We start from the raw sequence: 22,643 nt of genomic DNA on the forward strand, positions 1-22,643 counted from the left end.
GCCACAGGCACAGGTGCCTCAGACTTGTGTGTCACAGCGTGTGTGCCTGTGAGTCACACTGACACAGCCTCTGTGTGTGTGTGTGTGTGTGTGTGGTGTGTATGTGTTACGGCGACACAGTGTGTGTGTCTGTGGTGTGTGTGTGTTACCGGGACACAGCCTGTGTGTATGTGTGTGGTGTGTATGTGTTACGGCGACACAGTGTGTGTGTTTGTCTGTGGTGTGTGCGTGTCACGGGGACACAGCCTCTGTGTGGGGGGGGGGGCGGGGGTGTGACAGTGACACTGTGTGTGCGCGCGTGTGGGGGTGTGTGCGCGCGCGCGTGCCCGCCCGGCCGGGGCACCGGACCGCCCGTCGGCGCTGCGCGGCTCGGCTCGGCTCGGCTCGGCTCGGCTCGGCGCGGGGCGGGCGGGCGGCGCCGTTAAAGGGCGGCGGCGGGGCGGGCGAGGCAGAGCGCGAGAGGCGACGGCCGCAGCCACCCTCCCTCCCACCCTCACCGCCACCATGTCGGGCGCCCGGGCGTCCAACGACCGCACCAGCCACCCCGGCGGCGGCGGTGGGCTGAAGCGGGCGCGCAGCGAGCCGGGCGGTAACAAAGTGACCGTGGTGCTGGGGGCGCAGTGGGGGGACGAAGGCAAGGGCAAGGTGGTCGACCTGCTGGCCACCGAGTCGGACATCGTGTGCCGGTGCCAGGTGGGTGCCGCGCCGCCGCTGCCCGCCTTCCGCGGCCGCTTTCCGGGCTCAGCGCCGCTTCGCGCCCTTCCCCGCGGCCCGGCCGGCGCCCCCCGCCGTCCCGCAGCCCGCGCCCGCCCGCCCCGCGCAGCCCTGCCGTTCCCCCCCTTCCTCCGCCCTCTCTTCCCCCGCGTCTGCCTTTCTTTACCGCTTCTTTCATTTTTTTTCTCTCTTTTTTTTTTTTCATTTTCTTTAATTGCCCCCCTCTTCCCGCCGGCTCCGCGCTCCCCCCCGCCCGCCCGCTCCCTCAGCGTGCGCCGCGGCGCGGCCGTGCCCCGGCGAAGGGCTCCGCCTGCCCCCCTCCCCCAGCCCCTCGCCACGCTAAACGCCGCTCGGAACGGGAAAAAAAAAAAAAAAAAAAAAAAAAAAAAAAAAAAAAAAAAAAGCCCTGAACTATTAATATAAATAGCTGACCCCTCACGAGGAGCGACACCGGATCCCGAGGCTCGGGGGGCAGCGCCGGGGCCGGGCCGAGCCGCGGCCGCTGGCAGCAGGTGTCAGATGGCGGCGAGGCCGCGCCGGGCCCCGACCCGGCCCGACCCCGCCGGCCGCTCGGCCCGGCCCGGCCTGGCCCGGACCACCCCTGGGCTTTTTTGACCGCCCGTGTAAACGCTTCGGCAAAATTCGTGACTGTATTAACGTGTATTCGGCTGCGTTAGTATGTACTGTGAAACTTACTTATTTAAAACGCATGATCGGTAGTGTAAAGGTCCAGGTGCCCTTGAATCAGAGATGATACAGCTGAGGACATTTGTGTAATTAAGTGTTTTATGTAAATAAATACTGTCCTGTGAGTTAAGTATTTCAAGCGCATAGGAAGTATTCTCACTTGGAACATTAAACTTCCCAGATCTTGAAATCAACTTGGGGAGAGGTTTCCCTGCAATTTGAGCTAACAAATGCGTATTATTGGACTATAGCTAACTTTTTTTTTTTCCTGCTTGTTGTTTAAACCAAGTCTTATAATTTAGGGGAAAAGCCTGAATTGAAAAGTTTAAGCTGTACAGAAATACTTCATATAGGCCTCAGTTGCACAAATGCTTCCTAATGGGTTTAACTAACGTTACTACTGCAAGAAGTCATTGTTATTCCTCTTAGATCATCATTTGAGGGATGCCCTGAGGCTTCAAGATTGGATTTGCTGTCTGTCTGGAGTCCATCTAGAGAATTAATTTACAAGCATGGTGCCCAGGTGCAGCCTCAGAAGGCTCTTTGAAGGATAGAGGACTACATGTGCCTGACCATGCCGGGAGGGATAATGCAGTGTTAGTAGTGCATTTGATGGCTTAATGTGCTGCCACACACATCTTGACCAGCTTTCTGTAGCCTACTGCTGAGACCTGGGATGGATGGAGCACAGGTGGATCTAGGAGAGCTCTGGGCTCTTCCAAACGTTGTTCAGACACTCAGTCATCTGCACTCAGAACATGTACTTGAGATAACAGTAGGATTATTAATGCACTGATTTAACAGAAATGTTTTCAAGATTAGAGTTTAGGGAAGAACATAAAACATCTCAAAAAGGAAATACAAACAATGACTTATTTTTGAGTGGCAAAAGTTACGCAGTTTATGTGAAAAAGCATCTTGTTTTAGAATATTGCATTGCATTTTTTTACATACCTGGCAATTTAAAGAATTCTTTCTAAAAAGATGCCATTTATATAATGCATTGTAAAAACTTACTGCTCTGTATTTTCCTCTATATTTTTTTCCTCTATTTTTCATCTTTGGCAATAACAGGTATTGAAGTCCCTTTTATCTATTTTTGAGTATTTTGTATTTAGGAAGTCAATCATGCAAGTAGCTAACACTGTGTAATTTTGCTTCTGTTAGAACTCAGAGTCTGATTAGCTTAGTAAAGGTGTGCATATACCTAGAATTTGAAGAGTCGCAGTTCTTTCGGTGTTGTAGCAGCAGGGGATAGATTTTTTTTTAGGCATAATCGGTTTGAGGGGGGCCTTTTTTAGGAGTTGGTAATTACACTAGTGAATATGTATTAAAATGAGAACTGCTTAAACACGAAGCACTGAAAGGCTCGTTATTAGAGGCTTTAGAGAAAATATCAGAGAAAGTCTCATCAGGAATTGTTTAATACAAAAACTATAACTGAGTAGATTTTTTTTCTGATGTTCCATCCACTCCATATTTTGAGATGGTTATGGAAATTGTGTTCAATAGCTATACTTTTTAAGCAGTCCTTAGCAAAATAAATGTGAACACTAGAAAATGAATGGCTAAAAGTGGAGATGTTTATATCTTTTAAAACAATGTCTCAGCTGTATTAATTCCTTATCACAATATAGTACCCTTTGATCTAACAGCCTCTTTTCCTATTCTGAATGGAATTAAAATTCAGGACTAAATCTGAATTTGAGGAGCTGTGTGAAGATAGTAATTCACCAGTATTTCTATGAAAGGAAGAGTAACATCTATTAAACATTTCTCAGAAATTATGAGAATGAATAAACATATGTCAGAAATTAGTTTCTGGTATGGCTACCTTCAAGACTAGAGCTTGGGGCAGACCGTCTACCTGTTTTTTAATTGCATAACTTCACAGATCTGGATTAGAGCATGGCCAAGGGGATGGACCTCTAGAGGCACTTCTTAAACCTGATCTGTTCCCCCAAAAAGTCATGTGCAGAATTGATGTAACAGCTTAACATTCTGTTCACAGATAACTGAAGATAGCTGATTGGTCAGCTGTTTCCTTAGGAGAAGCTGTAACTGCATAAAAAACATTCTTAATTTTTCACTGAGGATATTTTCTGTACACACTTCTTAGGGACATGAGTAGGAGAGAAAATAGCACGCAGTGTCATAAATGGTATGAGAAGTGCTATGCATCCTTGCAAAGAGTGGAAAATGACTTGAGACACTCCCCTTTTGTAATATAGGTGTGTGACAATAATGTCTAAGAGTTCTTGTTGTAATGAAGAGTAAATTGCATAAGCGATTCTACCCTTCCTGATGAAGTTTTCTTATGCAGAAAAAGTCTTTTAAAATTTTTCTTTTGTTTTCCAACAAAACATCCAAAGATGTTGGAAGAAAATGCCCCATGAAATTCTATGAAGATTTTGGAGGGCAGAAGAGAGAAAAATATTTCTCAAACGCAGTGTATAAGGTACAAAAAATACTTCTATTAAAGTCTTAAAGACCCTGTGATAATCATCATTACATGTGGTGGACTTGATTTCAGTTACAGATTGACAAAATTGTTGCAGCACAAATGCATGTCTTGCTTTCATTTCATACTGAAAGCAGTAACAATGATTCAGCAGCAGTGGACTAGTCCAAGAGAGTTTTAAGATTTTTTCAAGCCTCTGTTTGGCACTGCTGTTGTAGTGCTGTTTATGCCAACACTAGATGTGTCTGACATGTGACACTGAGCTTCTGGAAGTCTGGAAACAATCTGCCTGATATTATCAGCATTCTCTTAAGAACTGTCATTGAAGAAGAAATTCCAAATTTTAAGATTGTAATTGCAATAAGAATAGCTGCTAGATGAGAAGCTGGAAGAGGTCTTTACAGCTTAAAGCGTGATACTGAGTATGCGTTTATTTTTCCCTAAATATAGAGGGAACATTTTTAAAAGTGTTTGCATCCATGTCAGTCTGCTTTCAAGATTAAGAACGGTGTCAATTTTATAAAGAGATAATCTCTTTTTTAGACACAGAAGGAAAAAATAATAATTGATGTTAATACTGAAGAAAAGCTGAGGTGATTGAAACAAATAATAGAAAAATGTTTCTATTGAGATGACTTGTGGTTGAGTAGTTTGCAGTCATTTGGATAGGAGAAATTTAACCAAATCATTGTATGCTGAGGATGCTGAATGACAGATTTTCTCAATGGCGTAGATGTTAGCAAATGAGATTAAGAAAGGTTAATCAGTAAGCAAAGTCTAATAAAGTTTAGTCTTTGAAATGTAATGGCAAAACTAGAGAATAATTTAGGAAAGAGAAAGGATGTGCTAAACCCTTAAGATACAGAAGAGGAAATTGGCAATAGTATGCAACAGTTATTTGATTTGATTTAATTTCTTAATTAATTTGTAATCAATACCATAGCTAATAGAAAATGTTACTTGGAGCAATGTGAAGGAATATACTGTGGGCAAGTGATCAAATCATGAAAATCAAACATGGCAGAAATACCTGGCAAGATAATTTTGTCCTCTGGTGAAAATAGGAGGTGGGAATACTTCCTTTATTCCTCTGTTACACAGCTGATGTAGTAGAGCAAACCAGGTGCATGTTGTTCTGACTGGTCCTATTGATTTTGAGTTATTGGCACAGTTTGCAACTGGGATTAAATTAGGGTATTGCTGAGTGTATGGAGCTGCAGGGGGCTGTAGGCTACTCTTTTTGTGTGTGTCTGCATATGTATCTTGCACTCCTCAGCTTTAGATGAGATTTGGCCATAACATTTAGTTTAACTTCTTCCTACTCATAAAAATACTTTCATTTCCTAATCATTTAGTGCTTATGATTTTCACTGAAGAGATTGACCTTGGAGTCATCAGTGTGCAGTGACTACAGAACTGTTTCTGTTCTTCGCTAATATTTTTTGATAATCCTGTTTACACGCACACGTATGTTCATAGAGACATATTGTTTTATATGAAATTTTTTAAGCCTCTCTGCATATAAGACATTTAGGTTTTATTAGGTTTTATTTTGCTATTCAGTGCAGAAGGGAGATGGCTTGTTAAGCAGGAACATTTGATCCTTTAGTTACAATAAAGAAATACACCCTTCCAAATCAAAATCCTTTTGCAGCAATCTTTCACTTGTAAGATATCTTAGCCCAAATTTTATTTTCATTTTATTTTCATTTTGTTCATAGATGCTTGCTTACTTACCAGTTTTACTCACCACATGGTGACACTGATTGCTATTTTAAACTAGCCTCTCCTTTGAGTATCAGCAAGATCATCTCAGGGCCACAAGGATTATAAATACTGTATGAGAAGGTCAGGTTTAAAGTTTCAAAATCTCTATAAGAAAGCAAGCTTAATTTCCAATTCCCTTTATAAAACCTGATGAATTTATTATATAAGCATCAAAAGAAAACAGCTGAAAATTAAGATCAAATGACATCTGTTCTGTTTCATTCCTGCTGTAACTCACAAGCTAACTTGTTTGTCACAAACTTGTTTACAGATATAAGGAAAGTTATGTTCATATCCTTGGATCATATTACTTCCCACAGGGACATGACTACACTTTTTCAAAAGAGAGAACTAAAGATGAGGTGACATCTATAGGCTGTTTGTGTTTGACTTCCTTTATTTTAGGGATTCTGCTAACCTTAATCAGAAGGCTTAGGCCAGTATAGCATTTTGTACCAATATACTTTGAATTAATTATTTTTTTGTATAGTTTGTTGGATTTCAATGTATGTTTTATTGTTGTGGTCTTTTATAATAGAATTTTTACATAGTTTGATTAAAAACTTACATTTAGTTTGGCAGAAAGTAACTAAAGATTAGGAGTGTCTAGTCTAACCATGCTGACTGCTGTTTAGAACCAGAGTGGGATTAGGTAGCTTTTCAAGTTCATTTTTCAGATATTTAGGAAGATATAGGTCTGCTTAGATGTTAGGGTCTATTTGCACTAGTAATATAATATTATTAAAAATGAAAAATATGATTGATGTACAGTTTAGGTTTTTACATTAGAAATACTTTGCATATTTTAAAAAAAGACTGCTCAGCTTTTCTGAAGAGCACTTATTTAAATTATAGTAAATATCTCATTAGGCTCTTCATGGAAATTACGAGTTTCTGAAGAGATCAGTATTGTAATTAATAAGGTGGCTTTTGTTAGTTTTATTGGACAGTGAGAAGGGACACAGTAGGGACACAGCAGAACAGATACAAAAATCAGACATTTTATTATTTACAACATTGTTCCTATTCAAAACTAATATTGCAAATATAACCCTTGAAGAGTGAGACAAACTAGATTCAGCTGATCTGTGTCAGGAGGTGAATACTTGCAATTCACTCCAGTTCCTGGTCACTACCGTAGTTCCAAAAATCACTCTTCTTGGAGTTCTAGTCTAAGTATATTTCTGATTATTCCCTAAGCCAGTTCTTTACAATTGTTTTCTTTAAAGTTCAGTTTCTCAGAGCTGAGCTGAGGGCCGTAGGTCATACTTAAATTGGAAGAAATTAGGTAAGAAAAATTTCTAGCAGAGGGAATTGAAGCAAGTGCCTGGGGCAGCTGCCTCCCAGCCTGAAGTTACAGCACTTCCAGTCTTCTAACAGAAGCTTTTATAAGCGCATGATTTTTTTTTTTTTTGTAAGCGTCTGGGTGCTCAAAGCACTTAATGCATTGTATTTGTCTTTTTAAAACTATTGACAGTCCAAACTGACTGATTGTTTAAATAAGAGAAATACCATGAAAGTCAATAGATTTACACTACTCTAAAATTTATGTAAAAGCCAGTTATACTGATACCACTTTAGCTATATTTATTCAAGTCAGCTCCAGGAAATTACTAATGTGAATTAGAAGTAGCCATCATTTAATTAAATTATAAAGCAAAAGAAGAAATGTACTTAAAGATGTACTACTTTATTCAGGTCCAAGTATGAAATATTATAAATGCAGGAAAAATGCTCAATCCAGATAAGGAGGTGGAAGGATTTTATAGTATGTTTCATAGTACAATAAAAGGTATTTTACAAATGCAGTTAAATGCCAAAGGCTGCTTTGCTTTGGCTGGTAGAATTAGTAGGGCTGGATTAATAGAGGTAGCCATGAATTACAGAATGTGTTTCAGACTTCCCCAAATTGTGTTGTAGCTGCCTTCCAATTAATAGATTGTAGATCCATAGATTATAATACCAGAAGGGATCATTTTGTAATCTTCTCTGACTACCAAGGACACGGTATTCTAGTAGCAGTTGCACCACTGCCAAAAGGAGAGGTAACACGATCTCTCTACACCTACTTGTTATTCCCATTTATACATGCAAGGATCATACTAGGCATGTAAGCCTAGTACTGTAACTGTGTTCAGGCACCTCCATATACTTCCTAGCATAGAGAGCTTCCATCAAAAATGTGACTACCTTTTTGTTTTAAGTTTTGTTTAAAATGCCGCAACAAATTAGATACTTTCACTCATTCTTGGACTGGGGAGATCAAATTGCTCTACTGATGGTTTACCACTCAAGTAGTATTTGTCAGCTGCAAACCTTTAGTAATGAGTTTCTATTTTATTTGTGACATTGGTTAACATTGTGAGCTAGCAGAGGCTGAGAACTGATCACTGCTGGGAGCTGTCATAAATATACCTGCTTGATGTTCGTTGTCCAGTTACAGTTACATTTTGAAGCTATCACTCAGGTCTTAGGGCATTTAATATGTGCTGTGGTGGTTTCCATACTAAACTAGTTTGTTAGCCAAGTTATGTTCAGGCATTTTGGGGAACACTGAGTAAATGAAAGACCTTGAAAGCAGAACAGTACACTCTCCAGATGCAGTGCTGGCTCCCACTGCTAAAACTTCTCCCACCACCTGTGTCCAGCAGCTCAGAAAAGCCAAGTGCAAGTGCACATACACGTGCAGCTGAGTCCATAGGCAAAACCCACCATATTTAGATTGCAATCCATTGCACAGTGTGGCTGTTTGGATGCATAGATGCATCTGAACATCAGGATTCACTCTACCGCTATTCAGACATATGTAGCAGGAGGTCAAATGGGGACAAATAGCTCCTGCTGCAGGTAGTGAACCATGTCGTTATGGCTCTGAATGGAAATTTTGTTTCTGCCTTGCGATGTTCTGACTTCAAAGAATGTAAAAGTTTTATATATATAAAACATAGTGAAACACTACAACTCTGAAATCTCTGGGTACTCTGGAAGGTGGATTTGTTGTATGGTGGTTTTTGCAAGTGCCTCTAAAAGACAAGGCTATGTTCTTATCTGCCAGCCTGTTCATAATAACTATTAATTCCTTGAAAGATAATATTTACACATGCATACAGTTAACACTTTTAAGACATGATAGCGTCTCAATGTATTGTACTGATACAGTGTTTGTGTCCACGTACTATAAAGCTTTGAGATGTAAGAATCAGTTATCTCAAAAAGATCATCACCTCAAAAGCTTGAAAAAGCATATTATAAATAAACCACTGTACTAAAAAAAAAAGGATTTTTGTATGAGGTAACCTGAGCTCCTTTAACTCCTTACGCTAGCACAATTTGTAGCTTAACATTCTTGTCACGATTGTTAGAAGATCTAAAAATACAGCCCAATCTTCAGAAGAACTGTGTTTTATTTGATTTTAATAAAATGTATACATTCTTAAAAAAAAAAAAAAAAAAAAAAAAGGCTCCACATAGGATTATTTTGCTCTGAAAATAATGCCTAGCTGCTTAACTTCTGAAAACTGCATGTTACAGCTCTTCTCATTAGTTTATGCTGAAGTCTGTCTTCCAACCTGGAATATGACAAGCATCTTGCATTGCTGAATTCAGACCACATTGCTGCTGGTCTGCTAGCCTTCAAAAGGGAGATACAGCTTACAGTGGCACAAAACAATAGAGATTCCTGAGGCAAAATATATTGAAGTAATACATATTTAATGCTGTTAATAAAGCCTCAACTTCTAGAGCTTTCAAAGTTAATAAAGATGGATTTGTAAGTAATGTAGGCTGTTTTGAAATGCTGAATGCTAATTTTTCCCACTGCAGGCTATGAATGACTTCAGTTGGGGCTATCTTTTCCTAGGTGCTTTAACACCTAACAAATACTGTTAGGAACAAACACTTAACCAGCTTTGAAACTTACAACTAATACAGCTGATATAAGGAATAACCACCATGTCCCATAGTCAAAAAGTATTGCTGTATCTAGGTGAGGCCTACAAAGGAGAGAGCTTGTGTGTGTTCTTGAGATGACCTTCCGAAATGATATTTACATTTTCTTATTACTACAGTAAGATGGCTGTCATGTAGTCTTCGGCACACGTAATTTCTAGTTCTCTAATCCTGTTTCACCAGCTGTTGCCTCTCCAACGAACCTGGTGCATTTTCTGCGCTTGTTACAGTTTTAGCAAACTCTACACCATAAAGGATGCAAGCATTACAGAACTTCTTGGAAATGCTACAGGACCAGTAGGGAATATTTCAGATTGAAGTGAATACTAATGCTTAATATGCTGGTATCATTCCAGTTACTCTCAACTTCTTTCAGAGCTTCAGCAGCTCCTTTAATAATTTCTTCTTGGGAGTAAAACTTCCCATACCAGAGTAGCTTAATTGGAATGTCTCTGCTTTCAATATCTTGGAAATGAATGTTTATCATTATTTCTGGTTATACTATCATTTCACAATATAGATGATACCATAGCAGCAGGGGTGATTAATCTGTCTGGGGAAGTCACTGTAGCATTCCCTTTGTTAGAGAAGGTTTTGCAGAAATGCTGAAGAAGGCAAGTATAACTTCTAGAGACCCAGAATAGTGCAAATAATGGAAGATACATTTATCAAAATCAGATAGATAGTGGTCAGTAGTATGTTGCACAGCAGAAATGTTGTGAGCTGGGCCTGGATATTAAATGGAAGCCCTTAATGGAGAGGCTGCATTTGAAACAAAGGCCAAGCAAAGAAACCGAGAACTTCTTGCTCCAAGTGGAAGCATCCTGAGAGTCTACAAAATACTGTCACTGTATACGTGAGTGCTGACACTACTTTAATGAAATATCATTTGAGAAGAGGAAGAGAGTTTACATAGTTGCAATATCTCAGGTAGTTTTTTCCACCTTCCATCAAGTAATCAAATTAAGCCCATGCAAACGTATGTGGTATATTCATCTAATGTAGCAAAGCAAAAGAGTGGCAAACTTCACAAAAATTAGTGTAGTCAGGCCCATCCAGCCTGGGTGGATGGCAAAGAAAGCAAAGAAACCGAGAACTTCTTGCTCCAAGTGGAAGCATCCTGAGAGTCTACAAAATACTGTCACTGTATACGTGAGTGCTGACACTACTTTAATGAAATATCATTTGAGAAGAGGAAGAGAGTTTACATAGTTGAAATATCTCAGGTAGTTTTTTCCACCTTCCATCAAGTAATCAAATTAAGCCCATGCAAACGTATGTGGTATATTCATCTAATGTAGCAAAGCAAAAGAGTGGCAAACTTCACAAAAATTAGTGTAGTCAGGCCCATCCAGCCTGGGTGAACATAAATTAGAAATTCTCCTTCTCTTCTGCTAAGAAGCAACATCTTTTCTGTAACTGTTTGAGGCTAACTGATCCTATCTCTTGCTGTCCAAAATACCACCTTTCTACATGGTGGCTGATCATATGGCCCTGACTTGACTGAGGAGCTTCTAGTGATGTTGTAGGCATAAGACTTAGCCATTATGTTTAACATTCCTACTAAATGCAGGCCCACATCCAGGGCTGTGGATGGGTCTCTGCTCACCTCAAGCCATCATGTGAAAGATGATCCCACTCTTAAGTGAAAATCTTGAACCCTTGCATTTGGTCTGAGCCAAACCCCCTTTCCTGATCATGCTGAGGGTTGAGTAGTTGTCCTTGTAAATTCTCTTGTTCTTTTGATTCAAGGACTAATGACATTCAGTTCTGATTTTTGCCTCCAGCAGTGTGTTTAGTTGGAGCAACATGAGGTTCATTACAGCTTAGAATCAAATTGTGCTGCATGTGTCCAGTTTAGAAAATAAGTACCTACTGTTGCCAACAAGGGTTATCAAGATATGTTTAATAAAAAGAAATGAATGCTGCATGTATACAGAACATACAGTTCTCCCACTGATTTAATTTAAGATGTGGGTATCTATTCCCTGTCAGATCCAAAGCTCAGAGCATTCAGGAATTAATATTTCGTTCAAGTATCTCGGTGGAAATGCATTTCAGTACTTTATACAGGCTTCAGTTTCCATTTGTACTTTGTTAGCAAAAGAAATGGCTCATATAGACCCTATGTTGACTCTCAGAATCTAGGTAAGATTAGCACAGGAGAAGATACCTTTGATACCTGAGGTATCTGATTGCCAATATGCTGCTACAATATCTACGAAGCTGAACTTCAGAAATGTATTTCATGGAGATGACTAGGTAATAAATAGAAAGCAGCCCATCAGCTGCGTGTTTTGCATGTTTGATCATATCTTTGGGGCTATTCAATATTCCACTACTATTTTAATTACATTAGTAAAAATCTAATAAATTCAGTTGTGAAAATATACTCAGAAAACACTGCTTCAGGAAACACAGACCAACAAGGGCAGCATATAAAAGTAGTTCCAGAGCTGTCAACACTAGCTTTGAATTTGAAGAGTGTTATTTGGTAAGATCTGTCACTGAATTCTTGGTTTATGTTATCTGTCCAGTGGGGCTGAAAGCTATTTCAAAATCATAGCATTTTTTACAGGCTGCGTGATACCTACTGATATTTCTATGTTTCATTTTTAGGTTTTTTTTATAATGTATGCCACCTTTCAATGCTGATTAAGGATTTAAAATTAATGTCCCTTTTTAAGGATTTGTTAAGGAAAGGGACAGAGTTTGGCTATGAGTTGTTCAAGAAACATTTGGGAATCATGAAATATCTCCTATAAACACTCACACCTTGATATATTCCAACTTCTAAAATTTTAGCATGCAGAAAGACACCTGATTGTAATTTAGGAGTAGTATTATCTCAAGCTGAGTCGTCAAGTCTGATCTTATTTATTCATATTCCCGTTAATTAATAAAAGCAGAGTATAACTCTAGTATTAGTGACAGCTACTACTTTTGAAGGAGCCTTGTTCCCCATTTTTCAGGAAATGAGAAAATTAGTGTTTATAGTAGAGACTGTTAAACTAGATGGAGTTCATTTTTAAATTTGTCATTATCTTGTAGAGGCAAGCAGAATAGGAAAGCTAACTGTCTCGGAAGCTGAAGTTATGTAGGCTCTTTCCCAAGCCCTATATTTCTGTAATAAAATTAGCTAGTGTTTCAACCATTGCAGTCCATCCTGTCCCTGGCCTATTAAATGAGTCTCCCATGTGATTTTTTAGTCTGCAGGATAGTTTGGTACCTTTAACTAAGTCCTAATACTTACAAATTAGGCAAGCTAAATACTCAAGAATGTTTTGCTTTCTTCAGTATTCTCCAGAAAAGTTATGATTCTTCATTAGCAAGACACTTGGGGGTCTTTCCCAGCCAAATGATCACCTATCCAGCGGTTTCCTAAATAAAAAATTCGTGCATGCGTTAATTTTCTGTGTGCCAAGATACGTCTGTTACAACTCATACTCAGCCCTTCCATAGCAGCTTATCTTTTTAAACATCATTGTTTAAAAACCTCTTCCAAAAGCTGAGAATTGCTTTTGTCCTATTTAGAAGCATATTTCTTAATGTTTCCTTCTATCCCTCTGCTTAAAATCAAACAACCAAAAACCAAACTTGAGCTTTTGATAACCTACATCTTTTATTTGCTTTATGTTGTGACTAGAAGTTTCAGCATATATGCACATTTTGAAGGGAACATCAGTTGCTATTTTTCTGTGTGTTACATGCAAACAATTAAATGAAACTCTGGAATAAGATGTGTTTTATTATCAATTGTTATGGCTGGGTATCCTTTCTCACAGAGTTTGCATGCAACAACTCTGCTCATCCAGCCAAAGCTGTTTGTTGTTTGCAAATTATCATTTCCAGCCACAATCTCCGTTTTCATTTCAGTAGATTCCGCCATTCCAAACACATCTACATCATTCAGACTTCATATCAAATTCACTAAGATTTGTCATCCTTTTTGGAAGATAGGAGGAAGGTCTCTAACAGCAGAGCAGACAGGTGTCAGGTTTCTCCAACCTTTTCAGTAAAGTTGCATCACTGCGAAACATCTACATCTAGAAAAACGGACCTTTAATTTTTAAGGCTCTTTGCTGTTCAGTTTAAATCAATTCATAACCTTGATTTATTCACCTCTTTACAAATTTACCACTTGTCTCATCATCCCTTCTTAAAGACCTTTTAGAAAGATCAATTTCTTGAGAAAATAGACGATCGTACAAGGGGTGAATTGCAGCAGACTCTATGAAAGTTATTGAATTTTCTGGTGCTGTTGACTGGGAAGATCCTCCCTTAGCTGGGAGGTTCTGTGAAGCTGCCTTCCACCTCTAACACCTGGAGAAGCATTAACCATTCTGTGGATGGGCAGGAAGAGCTTCTATTCGGAGGAAAATACCGAGTGTTGTAGGCTTAACCCCAAAGACATCACGGTGCACAAAACATGCTCGAAAAGGATGGGCTCATGTAGGCATGTGAGGCACTGCTTCACGCGTGGTGGTTAAATTAAGTTTTGTTCCTAGAACACCTCAGTTCTTTTTTAGTTCTCTCCACTAATGTGCATTTGCTATGCCTTAAGGCTGCCTTAACTTCATGGTATTAACCTGTTTCCCTGTCCTACATGGTGCTGCTGAAATCTTCAGGCCTTATAATTGTCCTGTCTAAGCCCTTTTTACAATACTACAGAGTATCAAGAAACTGTAGTAAGGTGGAGAAAACAGTGACCTAAGACCTGAAAGCATAAATAAAGAAGATTACCTTGCCAAATCATTCACGATTTTACACAAATCGAGAGTCTGAATTGGTGGTGTAAGTCCATTAATCTTATGTTTGTTTCTGTTGCAGGGTGGGAATAATGCAGGCCATACTGTGGTTGTTGATGGGAAAGAATATGATTTTCACCTATTTCCTAGTGGCATAATTAATCCAAAGGCAATTTCTTTTATAGGTAAGTCACATTCTGTACTTACTAGAGGAAATAATGTGGTGGGCAGCTGCAACTGCAGTAGCAAACAAAGGAAAATTTACAGATGACTGCCAGTAGGATTTGCTTTAGCTTTAGCTGTTTGACTTTTATTTCACCACTGCTTTAAAATGAAGAGTTACTCTACATTCAGTGTCATTTTAGTCTCTTACTAGAAAAGTGAAAGTAAGACCTCCCTTTTCTGTCTTGGTCTTACTATACATCAGAAAACAAGTTTGAATCCTGCCCTCTACTTGCACATTCCTTTTATAGATTTAGATATATGAATGCTCTACTTTGAAAACATAAAATTAGCACTTAGGCTAAATAAATAAAAACTGTATAGCTTTTCTTTTCTGACTTCCCAGAAATAGGCCCTAAGATGAAAGGATCTACTTGGGAGGTCATCCTTCAGTTTCTCTCTTTTTGCTCACATTACCAGTTCTTTAAGCTAATGTCATATTTTACTGTAGTATTTGTAACATCAGGTTGCAAATGGCATCATGCAAAAATTTGCATTCCTTACTGGACATTGCAAGTCTAAATTCCTAAGGTTTTACTTAGCCTTTTTATAAATAATGATTAGTATAAACTGCATCTTTCATGAGGCTGATCTAAAATATAAATAAATAGATGCATAGGTTTTACCCCAAATTTGGTAAGTCTATTTCTCTTCAAATAAATTGTTCGTGATATTTCAACAATCTATGCTCTTTTGGTCTGATTTATGTATCTGAGTTTAAAAATCTGGCACTGGGTATTAAGAGTGTATTTAAGTGATAATGAGAGTATATTTAAGTGATAGGCAAACTGAAATGTTATACTTGTCCAAAAATAGGATACTTTCTGAAAGAAAAAATATATACAGAATATGCAAGAAATTAATGTCAGCTTTGCTGAGTCTCAGATCTCTAGTTCCACTTTTGTTCCATTTGATAATTTTCAAATAGATGATTGAAATGTATGAAACAATTTTGGATTTTTTTTTCTGATAGATATTGTGTATTGTCTTGCTTTCCTATTTATCCTTCTATCAGTTAGCAAGGAACAGAAGTAAGTTATCCTAAATTTAGGCTGAAAGAAACTGTTGCAGATATTTCTGATGTTCCCAAGAAGGAAGCAGCAGCTGTTTTCAGCCCACTACATCTAATCTTCCACATCTTATCAGTGTACTGTGTATTCCTTGTGGATTTTAAATTGAAGCTCAATAGTAAGGAAAAAGCATTGCTGATGCATTACAGCACAATTTTAAGCTGAGTTTAAAAAAATAGGTGAATACAAAAATAATTTAAATATCCAGACTTGCCAGTGTTTTAAGGTGGCTGATTTCTTTGAGCTTTCACTAGTGAACAGTTGAGACTAAAGGCCTGATGCAAAGCCCACCACAATCAAATAAAAGAATCCACTTACTTCAGCTGACTTTGCAGCAGGCCCTACACTCAAATCTGAAATATGCAAATTCTGTATTTCTAATTTCAGCAGGCTTGTAGCTATTTATCCAAAATGAAGATTTATCTGTAAAAGTTCTCAAGAGCCCTTCATGAGAAATGTGAGAAACTTCATCTTACTTTTTCTAATAAGATTTCAGACAGCACATGTTTAAAGGCATTGCATACTAAGAATGGGTATTTTACTTCTTGCTTTAAAATAAATCATTTGTGTTCCCAAAGGTAATGGAGTGGTTATACATTTACCAGGCTTGTTTGAAGAAGCTGAAAAGAATGAAAAGAAAGGTTTGTATCAAGTAATGTTTAACCTTTTCTTATAATGGCAGCTAATTTGAAGGCTTTTTTAAACCTTGATATATATATATATATATATATTCAGCTCAATAACATTCTAGATTTTAAATAGTAAAGAAAACAATATTAAAAATAATGAATTGTTTTGTAGCATTTAGACAGATTTTCAAAAGCAATGTTTTCGTGGAATTTAATGTATTTTGTAGCATTTGTTACTACATTATGTGGAAGATAAAATCCCAAAGTTTATGGCAAAGCTTTCCTTCATCTCAAATTTGATGATTTAACCCAAAGTTTCTTTGTTCCAGTTTCAGTGCCCAAAGATAAATTCTGTTAGCCCTATTTTGAGCAAGGATTTGGACCAGATAACCTATTGATGTCCCTTCCAACTTAAATTACTCTGTGTTTGTATATGTAAATTCTATACTTTCTGAGATACAAAAAGACCTTAAGTGGCTTATCACATTAATAATTAAACAAGAATCTTATTTCCTTAAAAAAGAAAGGATTCATCTTACTTAATTTATAAGAAATGTATGCGAACCATAGCATCGTGTTTCTGTAAAGAAAAACTGAGTATCTTTGTCCATAACAAAAGGAGAAAGATGAAAACAATAAAAATGATAAAGTTTATTATCAAAAACATTACCAAAGTTCAATATTCACCTATGTTTTCTCCATTTTGTCTACAATGTTCTTAACAAGAAGCTATAGAAACTAGAAGAAAGGTACAAAAAAACTAAAAGTAAATCTCTTAAGTTTGACCAGTCAAAGCAGCTGAAATCAAAACACTTTTCTTTATATCTTCTGACAGGTTTAAAAGACTGGGAGAAAAGACTTATTATATCAGATAGAGCACATATAGGTAAGTGATGATTGAAGGGGGAAGAAAATTCACAAATGATAGCTTAGCTCATGCTGCTAAACTACATCATCCTGTAAAGCAGCCATAAGTTTGATCAAATAGAATTTTTTAAGTTATGTACCTGAAACATAATACTGGAATTTGTATCCTCTAAAGAATGATGTTTTACATGTTTTCACAGGTTTTTAAGCAGTACTAGCTGTTTTCACGTGAGAAGGTCCAAGTACTACAAACAATAGCACAGACTGTGCATTTAGTCATGAAGTTACAGATGTCTGATTTCAAAAATATTTTTTCTCCTTTCTCATTTGGTTTCTCATTGTGTCCTTTGCGTTTTCTGTTGCAGTGTTTGACTTTCACCAGGCAGTAGATGGGCTCCAGGAAGTACAACGTCAAGCACAAGAAGGAAAAAAGTAAGTATTTTCAGAATCTTAATTTCATTAATAACTATGCAAATTTGAAAAATGGGTGTTACTTTGGTAAACAAATACAGTACATCTGGAAAAGGCTTGCTGCTCTTAGTAATTCTGTGGCTTTTTCCTGCTCTTGCTTATGTTAGTGAAAAAGCTCTTGAGGTATTACTCAAGGCAGGATCAAAATTCTTCTGTATTTCCATTTTCTAGTTCTCTGCACCACACACAGACATCTTGAAATTTCTATTAAATCCTCAAATTTCATTTCCAGTAAAATTATGCTTTCAATTCAGTTTGATATCAGAATAGTGATGTTTTCCTGAATTACGCCTGAAATGTTGGCAGGCTTAGGTTCCATACTGGTAGTGATTTATTGCATATTCAATTACTCTTCATGGTGATATTAATTTCTATTTTAATTTAAATGTTATATATTAGCACGCTATGTAACTTAGCACACTTTATTGTTATGACTTCTGAAAGAACAAATGTTATGTGAACACACTTGTCTACCTTTCTATTAGCTTCCTATCAATTTTTGATCCCGCTGGACAATTTCAACCAAATTTAAGACAAGTAGAGATCTCAAAATGACTATATTCTTGAAACACGTGTGAAAATAGGCATATGGGTAGGAAATGAGCTCTATTTTTATACTCACTAAGGTAAAGGCTGCAGTAAGAGCTCATAGGAATAGAGGTGGTATGAATAAAGCTTCCATTGGAGTTTGAATCACAGTAAACAGAGAAGACTCAGCTGCAAGATTCAAAGCTATAGGAAACCCGGGTTCATATATCTGATCACTCACAAAGCTAGTTATTGTTTGCAATGTTTACACAGTGCTGCATGAGAATTACATTTGGTTCTTGTTGTTTTTATGAAGGACATAGAAGTACTACACGATAGCATAGTAATACTCATTAATATAAAATATATGTACATACACACTTACTCTCAACTAAGCTTGTCTCAGCCTAACTCAAGGCTTAATCCTTTACTGCATACCGTGAATAATAGCACTATTTAGGCAAATCTGCTGAAGCATTAAAAACCGTTGTATATTTTTTAATAAAAATTATAGAGCTTTTGAATGAATTTTTTATTGTCTCAGAATACTTTCCCAATATATAGCATATTAAGGAGCTTTAATAAAATTACTTAGCATAAAGCATATTTTTTGCATGTGTTTATTTATATTTTGGGGCTTCTTTTTAATTAGTATTGGCACAACAAAGAAAGGGATTGGACCAACGTACTCTTCCAAAGCTGCACGAACAGGTCTTCGAATTTGTGACCTCCTTTCCGACTTTGATGAATTTTCTTCAAGGTACAACTATTTTCACTAAGTAATATATTAAGGAGTAATACATTTTGGATAACAAGTTTGCTTTTTAAGGACATGTTTTTAAATTTGTTTAAGAATTTTGTATATAAATCTTCTAGAAGAAGAAAATCGGAAAGAATGTGTGGATATTTCCTGTACTTAATATGTTTTATAATCATTTAAAATGAAATTGGGAAATGCTCTGATTGAGTTATCAAAGTTCTGAGTATTTTCTCTTAATAGCTGTCAGTACATACACTGTATAATATAAACTGAGTTCTCACCAAACTCAAGGAATATTCTTCATAGACATCATTTTGATGTTTTACAGATTCAAAAATCTGGCACAACAATATAAGTCAATGTTTCCCACACTGGAAGTAGATATAGAAGGACAACTGAAGAAGCTAAAGGTAAGGACTTAATATTTGTGATGTTTGTTCAGTGTCAGGAAAAGTGGAGAGGAAAAAATTAATATTTATTTTAATCAAAAAAATGTAAACAGAAGGTATACCTGAACTATTTCTTACTAAATGAATTAATTAATTTTAATTAAAAAAACATATTAAGGAAATACGTATTGTCATTATTACAAAACCTTTCAACAGCAGTAGATATGTTTTGTAGTAGAATGTTATCTTAGTGTAGGCATTAAATGGATTTTATGCTTGATGTAATTATTAGTCTCGTATAATGTTTTACTTTTTCAACCTAAGGTAACTGTATTATATTAAAGTAGTAAGGAGATTCCAGGGTGACACCTGAATTTAGCAGAGTCATTCGAGCCATTACTGAATTCCAGGCTCTCTGAACTTACTGAAGAATTGTTTATGGAATTTGTGTTATAAGAAGCTGATGTTATAAGAAGAATAAAGTCCAGAATAGTCATTGGTAAAATATCTTCATGAATATATAAGGAAAGAGTATGCTAAAAAAAAAAATCTCTTTTCTTTCACAAGGTCTGTCTGGTACTTGTTCAGAGCTGACACCTTATCTTTAAATATATTTTTAAATATTCAGATATAGTAATTCTTTTTTACATTACATTACAATACGTTATTTCTAAGTCCCAGTCTCATCTATATATTCCTTTGTATATCTAGACTATAGACAATAAACAAAATGAGGCAGCTATACATCATCTCTGTGAATAGAAACGGTACATAAATTCTAGCATTCTAATAACAAATTGTGTGTTCTATGTGAGTGATTAAATACATTCATTTGTTTTTTAATAGAATATAAGCTAATTGTCTTATTTTTCAGGCAAAATACAGTTAATGAAGCTAGCATATTAAGGTTATCTGCGTGTTCCTGTTTTGAAAGTGATCACTCTATTCTCTGCTTCCAGCCATGCAGCTAGCATTGTCTGAGGAAGCTAACATTTATATTCAAATTTGCAGGGGTATGCTGAAAAAATAAGACCCATGGTTCGAGATGGTGTCTATTTTATGTATGAAGCTCTTCATGGTTCCCCAAAGAAAATTCTTGTTGAAGGAGCCAATGCAGCATTACTTGATATTGACTTTGGTAAGTTACATTATAAAGCTGCTTTAAGTCCTGAAAGATTAGTTTTATTTTGCTTTGCCTTTATATCGGCTTTGGAAGCTGTAGGAAAATAGAGACACGAAATAATCTTTAATAAGAGCAGATCTCCCAAAAGTAAAGCATAGTAAACCAGAGATTATACCATAAACAGGATTAAGATTTTAGGGATCAAATATTGATTTTACTGAAGTTTGTCCCAGAGGAGCTGAAATTTCACTCTATATAATGTCTTTATTGCATGTGAACTTGCACACACACAGCCACACAGACCAAGTACCCATTGCAGTACTTCTGAGGAATTCCTCAGTGGTGTGCGTGTGCATGTGCACGTGCATGTACCTGTGTGTGTGTGTATGGGGATTAAACCCGGTGCAGGTATCCTATGAACCTAGCTTCTTTAGTTGATCTCTGCTGTCTTACCAAAAGTGTCTAATTAAGCCATTAGGTCTCCATGAAGATAGAATAAAGAACTAGGGAAATGCTGCAGTTCAAAGAGGCCTGATACCAGCTGCAGATAATCAGAGCAACTTGTATTGAATACTGGGGCTGTCAAATTATGACCTTTATGCCAGGCTGTCTGTAGCTGTTGCAGAAATACTTTCTGTGATACTTTCTGTGATACATAGGACTGTAAAAAAGCTTTGCACAGCAGCAGCATCCAGATTAAGTTCCTAATGAAAGTAATACTGAAATCCTTTTAGCATTCCATCATTATGGGCAACCCTCAAAGAGAGTTGCAAAGGATGAATGCAGAAAAGCTTATGCATAGGAGCAGATTGCACATACCTGAGGAAAGCAACACCTTAAGAAAGTAGTATTTTTTCCTATTTGGCTGAGTGAACTTTTTGATCACTAAAAATGTGCGTATAGAAAATGTAACAATACGTCCATTGTTAAGTCTTGGTGTGGAAAAAGTTCTTCATTTGGGGGGGAGGGTGATTCTGTGGAGTTTCAGAAATATAAAATACATATCATTCACTACAGGAGAAAGCAAACTGGGGAAGAATAGCTCAATTTGTTCTCTTAAAAGCAGAATGGGTGTGTGTAGTAAGGAGAATTTACCCTGCTTTGGAACTGCTTTTTAAGTTTACTTTAGCTCCTCACTGCAAAACGTACAGGTGAAAATCTCCTTTGAATTAATAAATGAACTCAGTCTTTGTTTCCTATCGTTACCGAAACACGATCGTACTGTTTTGTTTTTCTGACAGGCACATATCCTTTCGTGACTTCATCAAACTGCACCGTAGGCGGTGTGTGCACTGGACTTGGTGTTCCTCCCCAGCATATTGGTGACGTGTATGGCGTGGTGAAGGCATATACTACGAGGGTGGGAATTGGAGCCTTCCCCACTGAACAGATTAATGTAGGTTTAATGTTACAAAATGCAATATATATAGTTGCCAAGAAATAAGGTCAATGGAATAGAATGTTTTAATAACAGGGTAAGGGTTTCACACCAACAAATAAATACCATAACAATGCCAAACAGTCTCACTCATGGAAGACTGTAGAATTACCTGATGAACTTAAGGCATTTGTATTCAAAGGAAGGAAACACCAGTGTGATGATGTTATATTACAGATTGCATTTATTGCTGGTGCATTTCAGTGGCAAAAGCTTGTCATAGACTAGAACTGTGAATGCAACTCAGGAAAGCTTAAATTACATGACACTGTTCTGTGCTTAACAGCCTCTGTTCCAAATGATTTATAGAATAAATTTGGTCTGTACATCTGCCCAGTCATGCACAAATTGGTCAATAAAAAGAGGAGGGAGAGATTTTGATTCTTTTAAACTGTATATTGTATTTTCATTATCAAGAAACCAGAAAGCTCAAAATATTAATTATGAGCTATGCACGCAGAATTCTCTAGATCACTAATCTGAATCTGATTAAAGAATGTAGTCACTAAAATCCATTTTCTAATGGCTGCAAATGAATTAGTGACATCTTTCCTTTTCATGAATCATAAGAGTAAAGTTTATTTCTTCTTAGTTCTTTCTACACTACAAAAGGTGCCAGCCCAAACGGAACAACTGGCATTCTCATACTGTGGTAGTACATAGAAGTCCTAGCCATGGACATTGATCTTGTCCCTAGAATGGACAGTCTGAACCCAAAAACAAGAGATGCCAGAAGACCAGATGAAGAAAGCAAATACAAACTCTTAAAATTAAAATCAGGGCTGAATTGTCAAGGAAATCTTCCTATTGGATGGAAAATG

At 37.3% G+C, this 22,643-nt stretch overlaps 1 protein-coding gene across 1 annotated transcript in view; it reads left to right on the forward strand.

The window, feature by feature from the left end:
- The first annotated feature begins 466 nt into the window (after positions 1-466).
- ADSS1 (adenylosuccinate synthase 1) overlaps positions 467-22,643 on the forward strand; it is a 30,976-nt gene continuing 8,799 nt past the window's right edge. Inside the window, exons 1-9 of the mRNA XM_062577165.1 lie at positions 467-693; positions 14,408-14,510; positions 16,196-16,258; positions 17,082-17,132; positions 17,479-17,545; positions 18,765-18,872; positions 19,201-19,282; positions 20,273-20,399; positions 21,626-21,780. Coding sequence (XP_062433149.1) covers positions 505-693; positions 14,408-14,510; positions 16,196-16,258; positions 17,082-17,132; positions 17,479-17,545; positions 18,765-18,872; positions 19,201-19,282; positions 20,273-20,399; positions 21,626-21,780 — 945 coding nt within the window. The 5' untranslated portion in view covers positions 467-504. The remainder of the gene's footprint in view (positions 694-14,407; positions 14,511-16,195; positions 16,259-17,081; positions 17,133-17,478; positions 17,546-18,764; positions 18,873-19,200; positions 19,283-20,272; positions 20,400-21,625; positions 21,781-22,643) is intronic.

The sequence above is a fragment of the Rhea pennata genome, chromosome 5 (assembly GCF_028389875.1).
Source record: "Rhea pennata isolate bPtePen1 chromosome 5, bPtePen1.pri, whole genome shotgun sequence".
NCBI classification, from domain to species: Eukaryota; Metazoa; Chordata; class Aves; order Rheiformes; family Rheidae; genus Rhea; species Rhea pennata.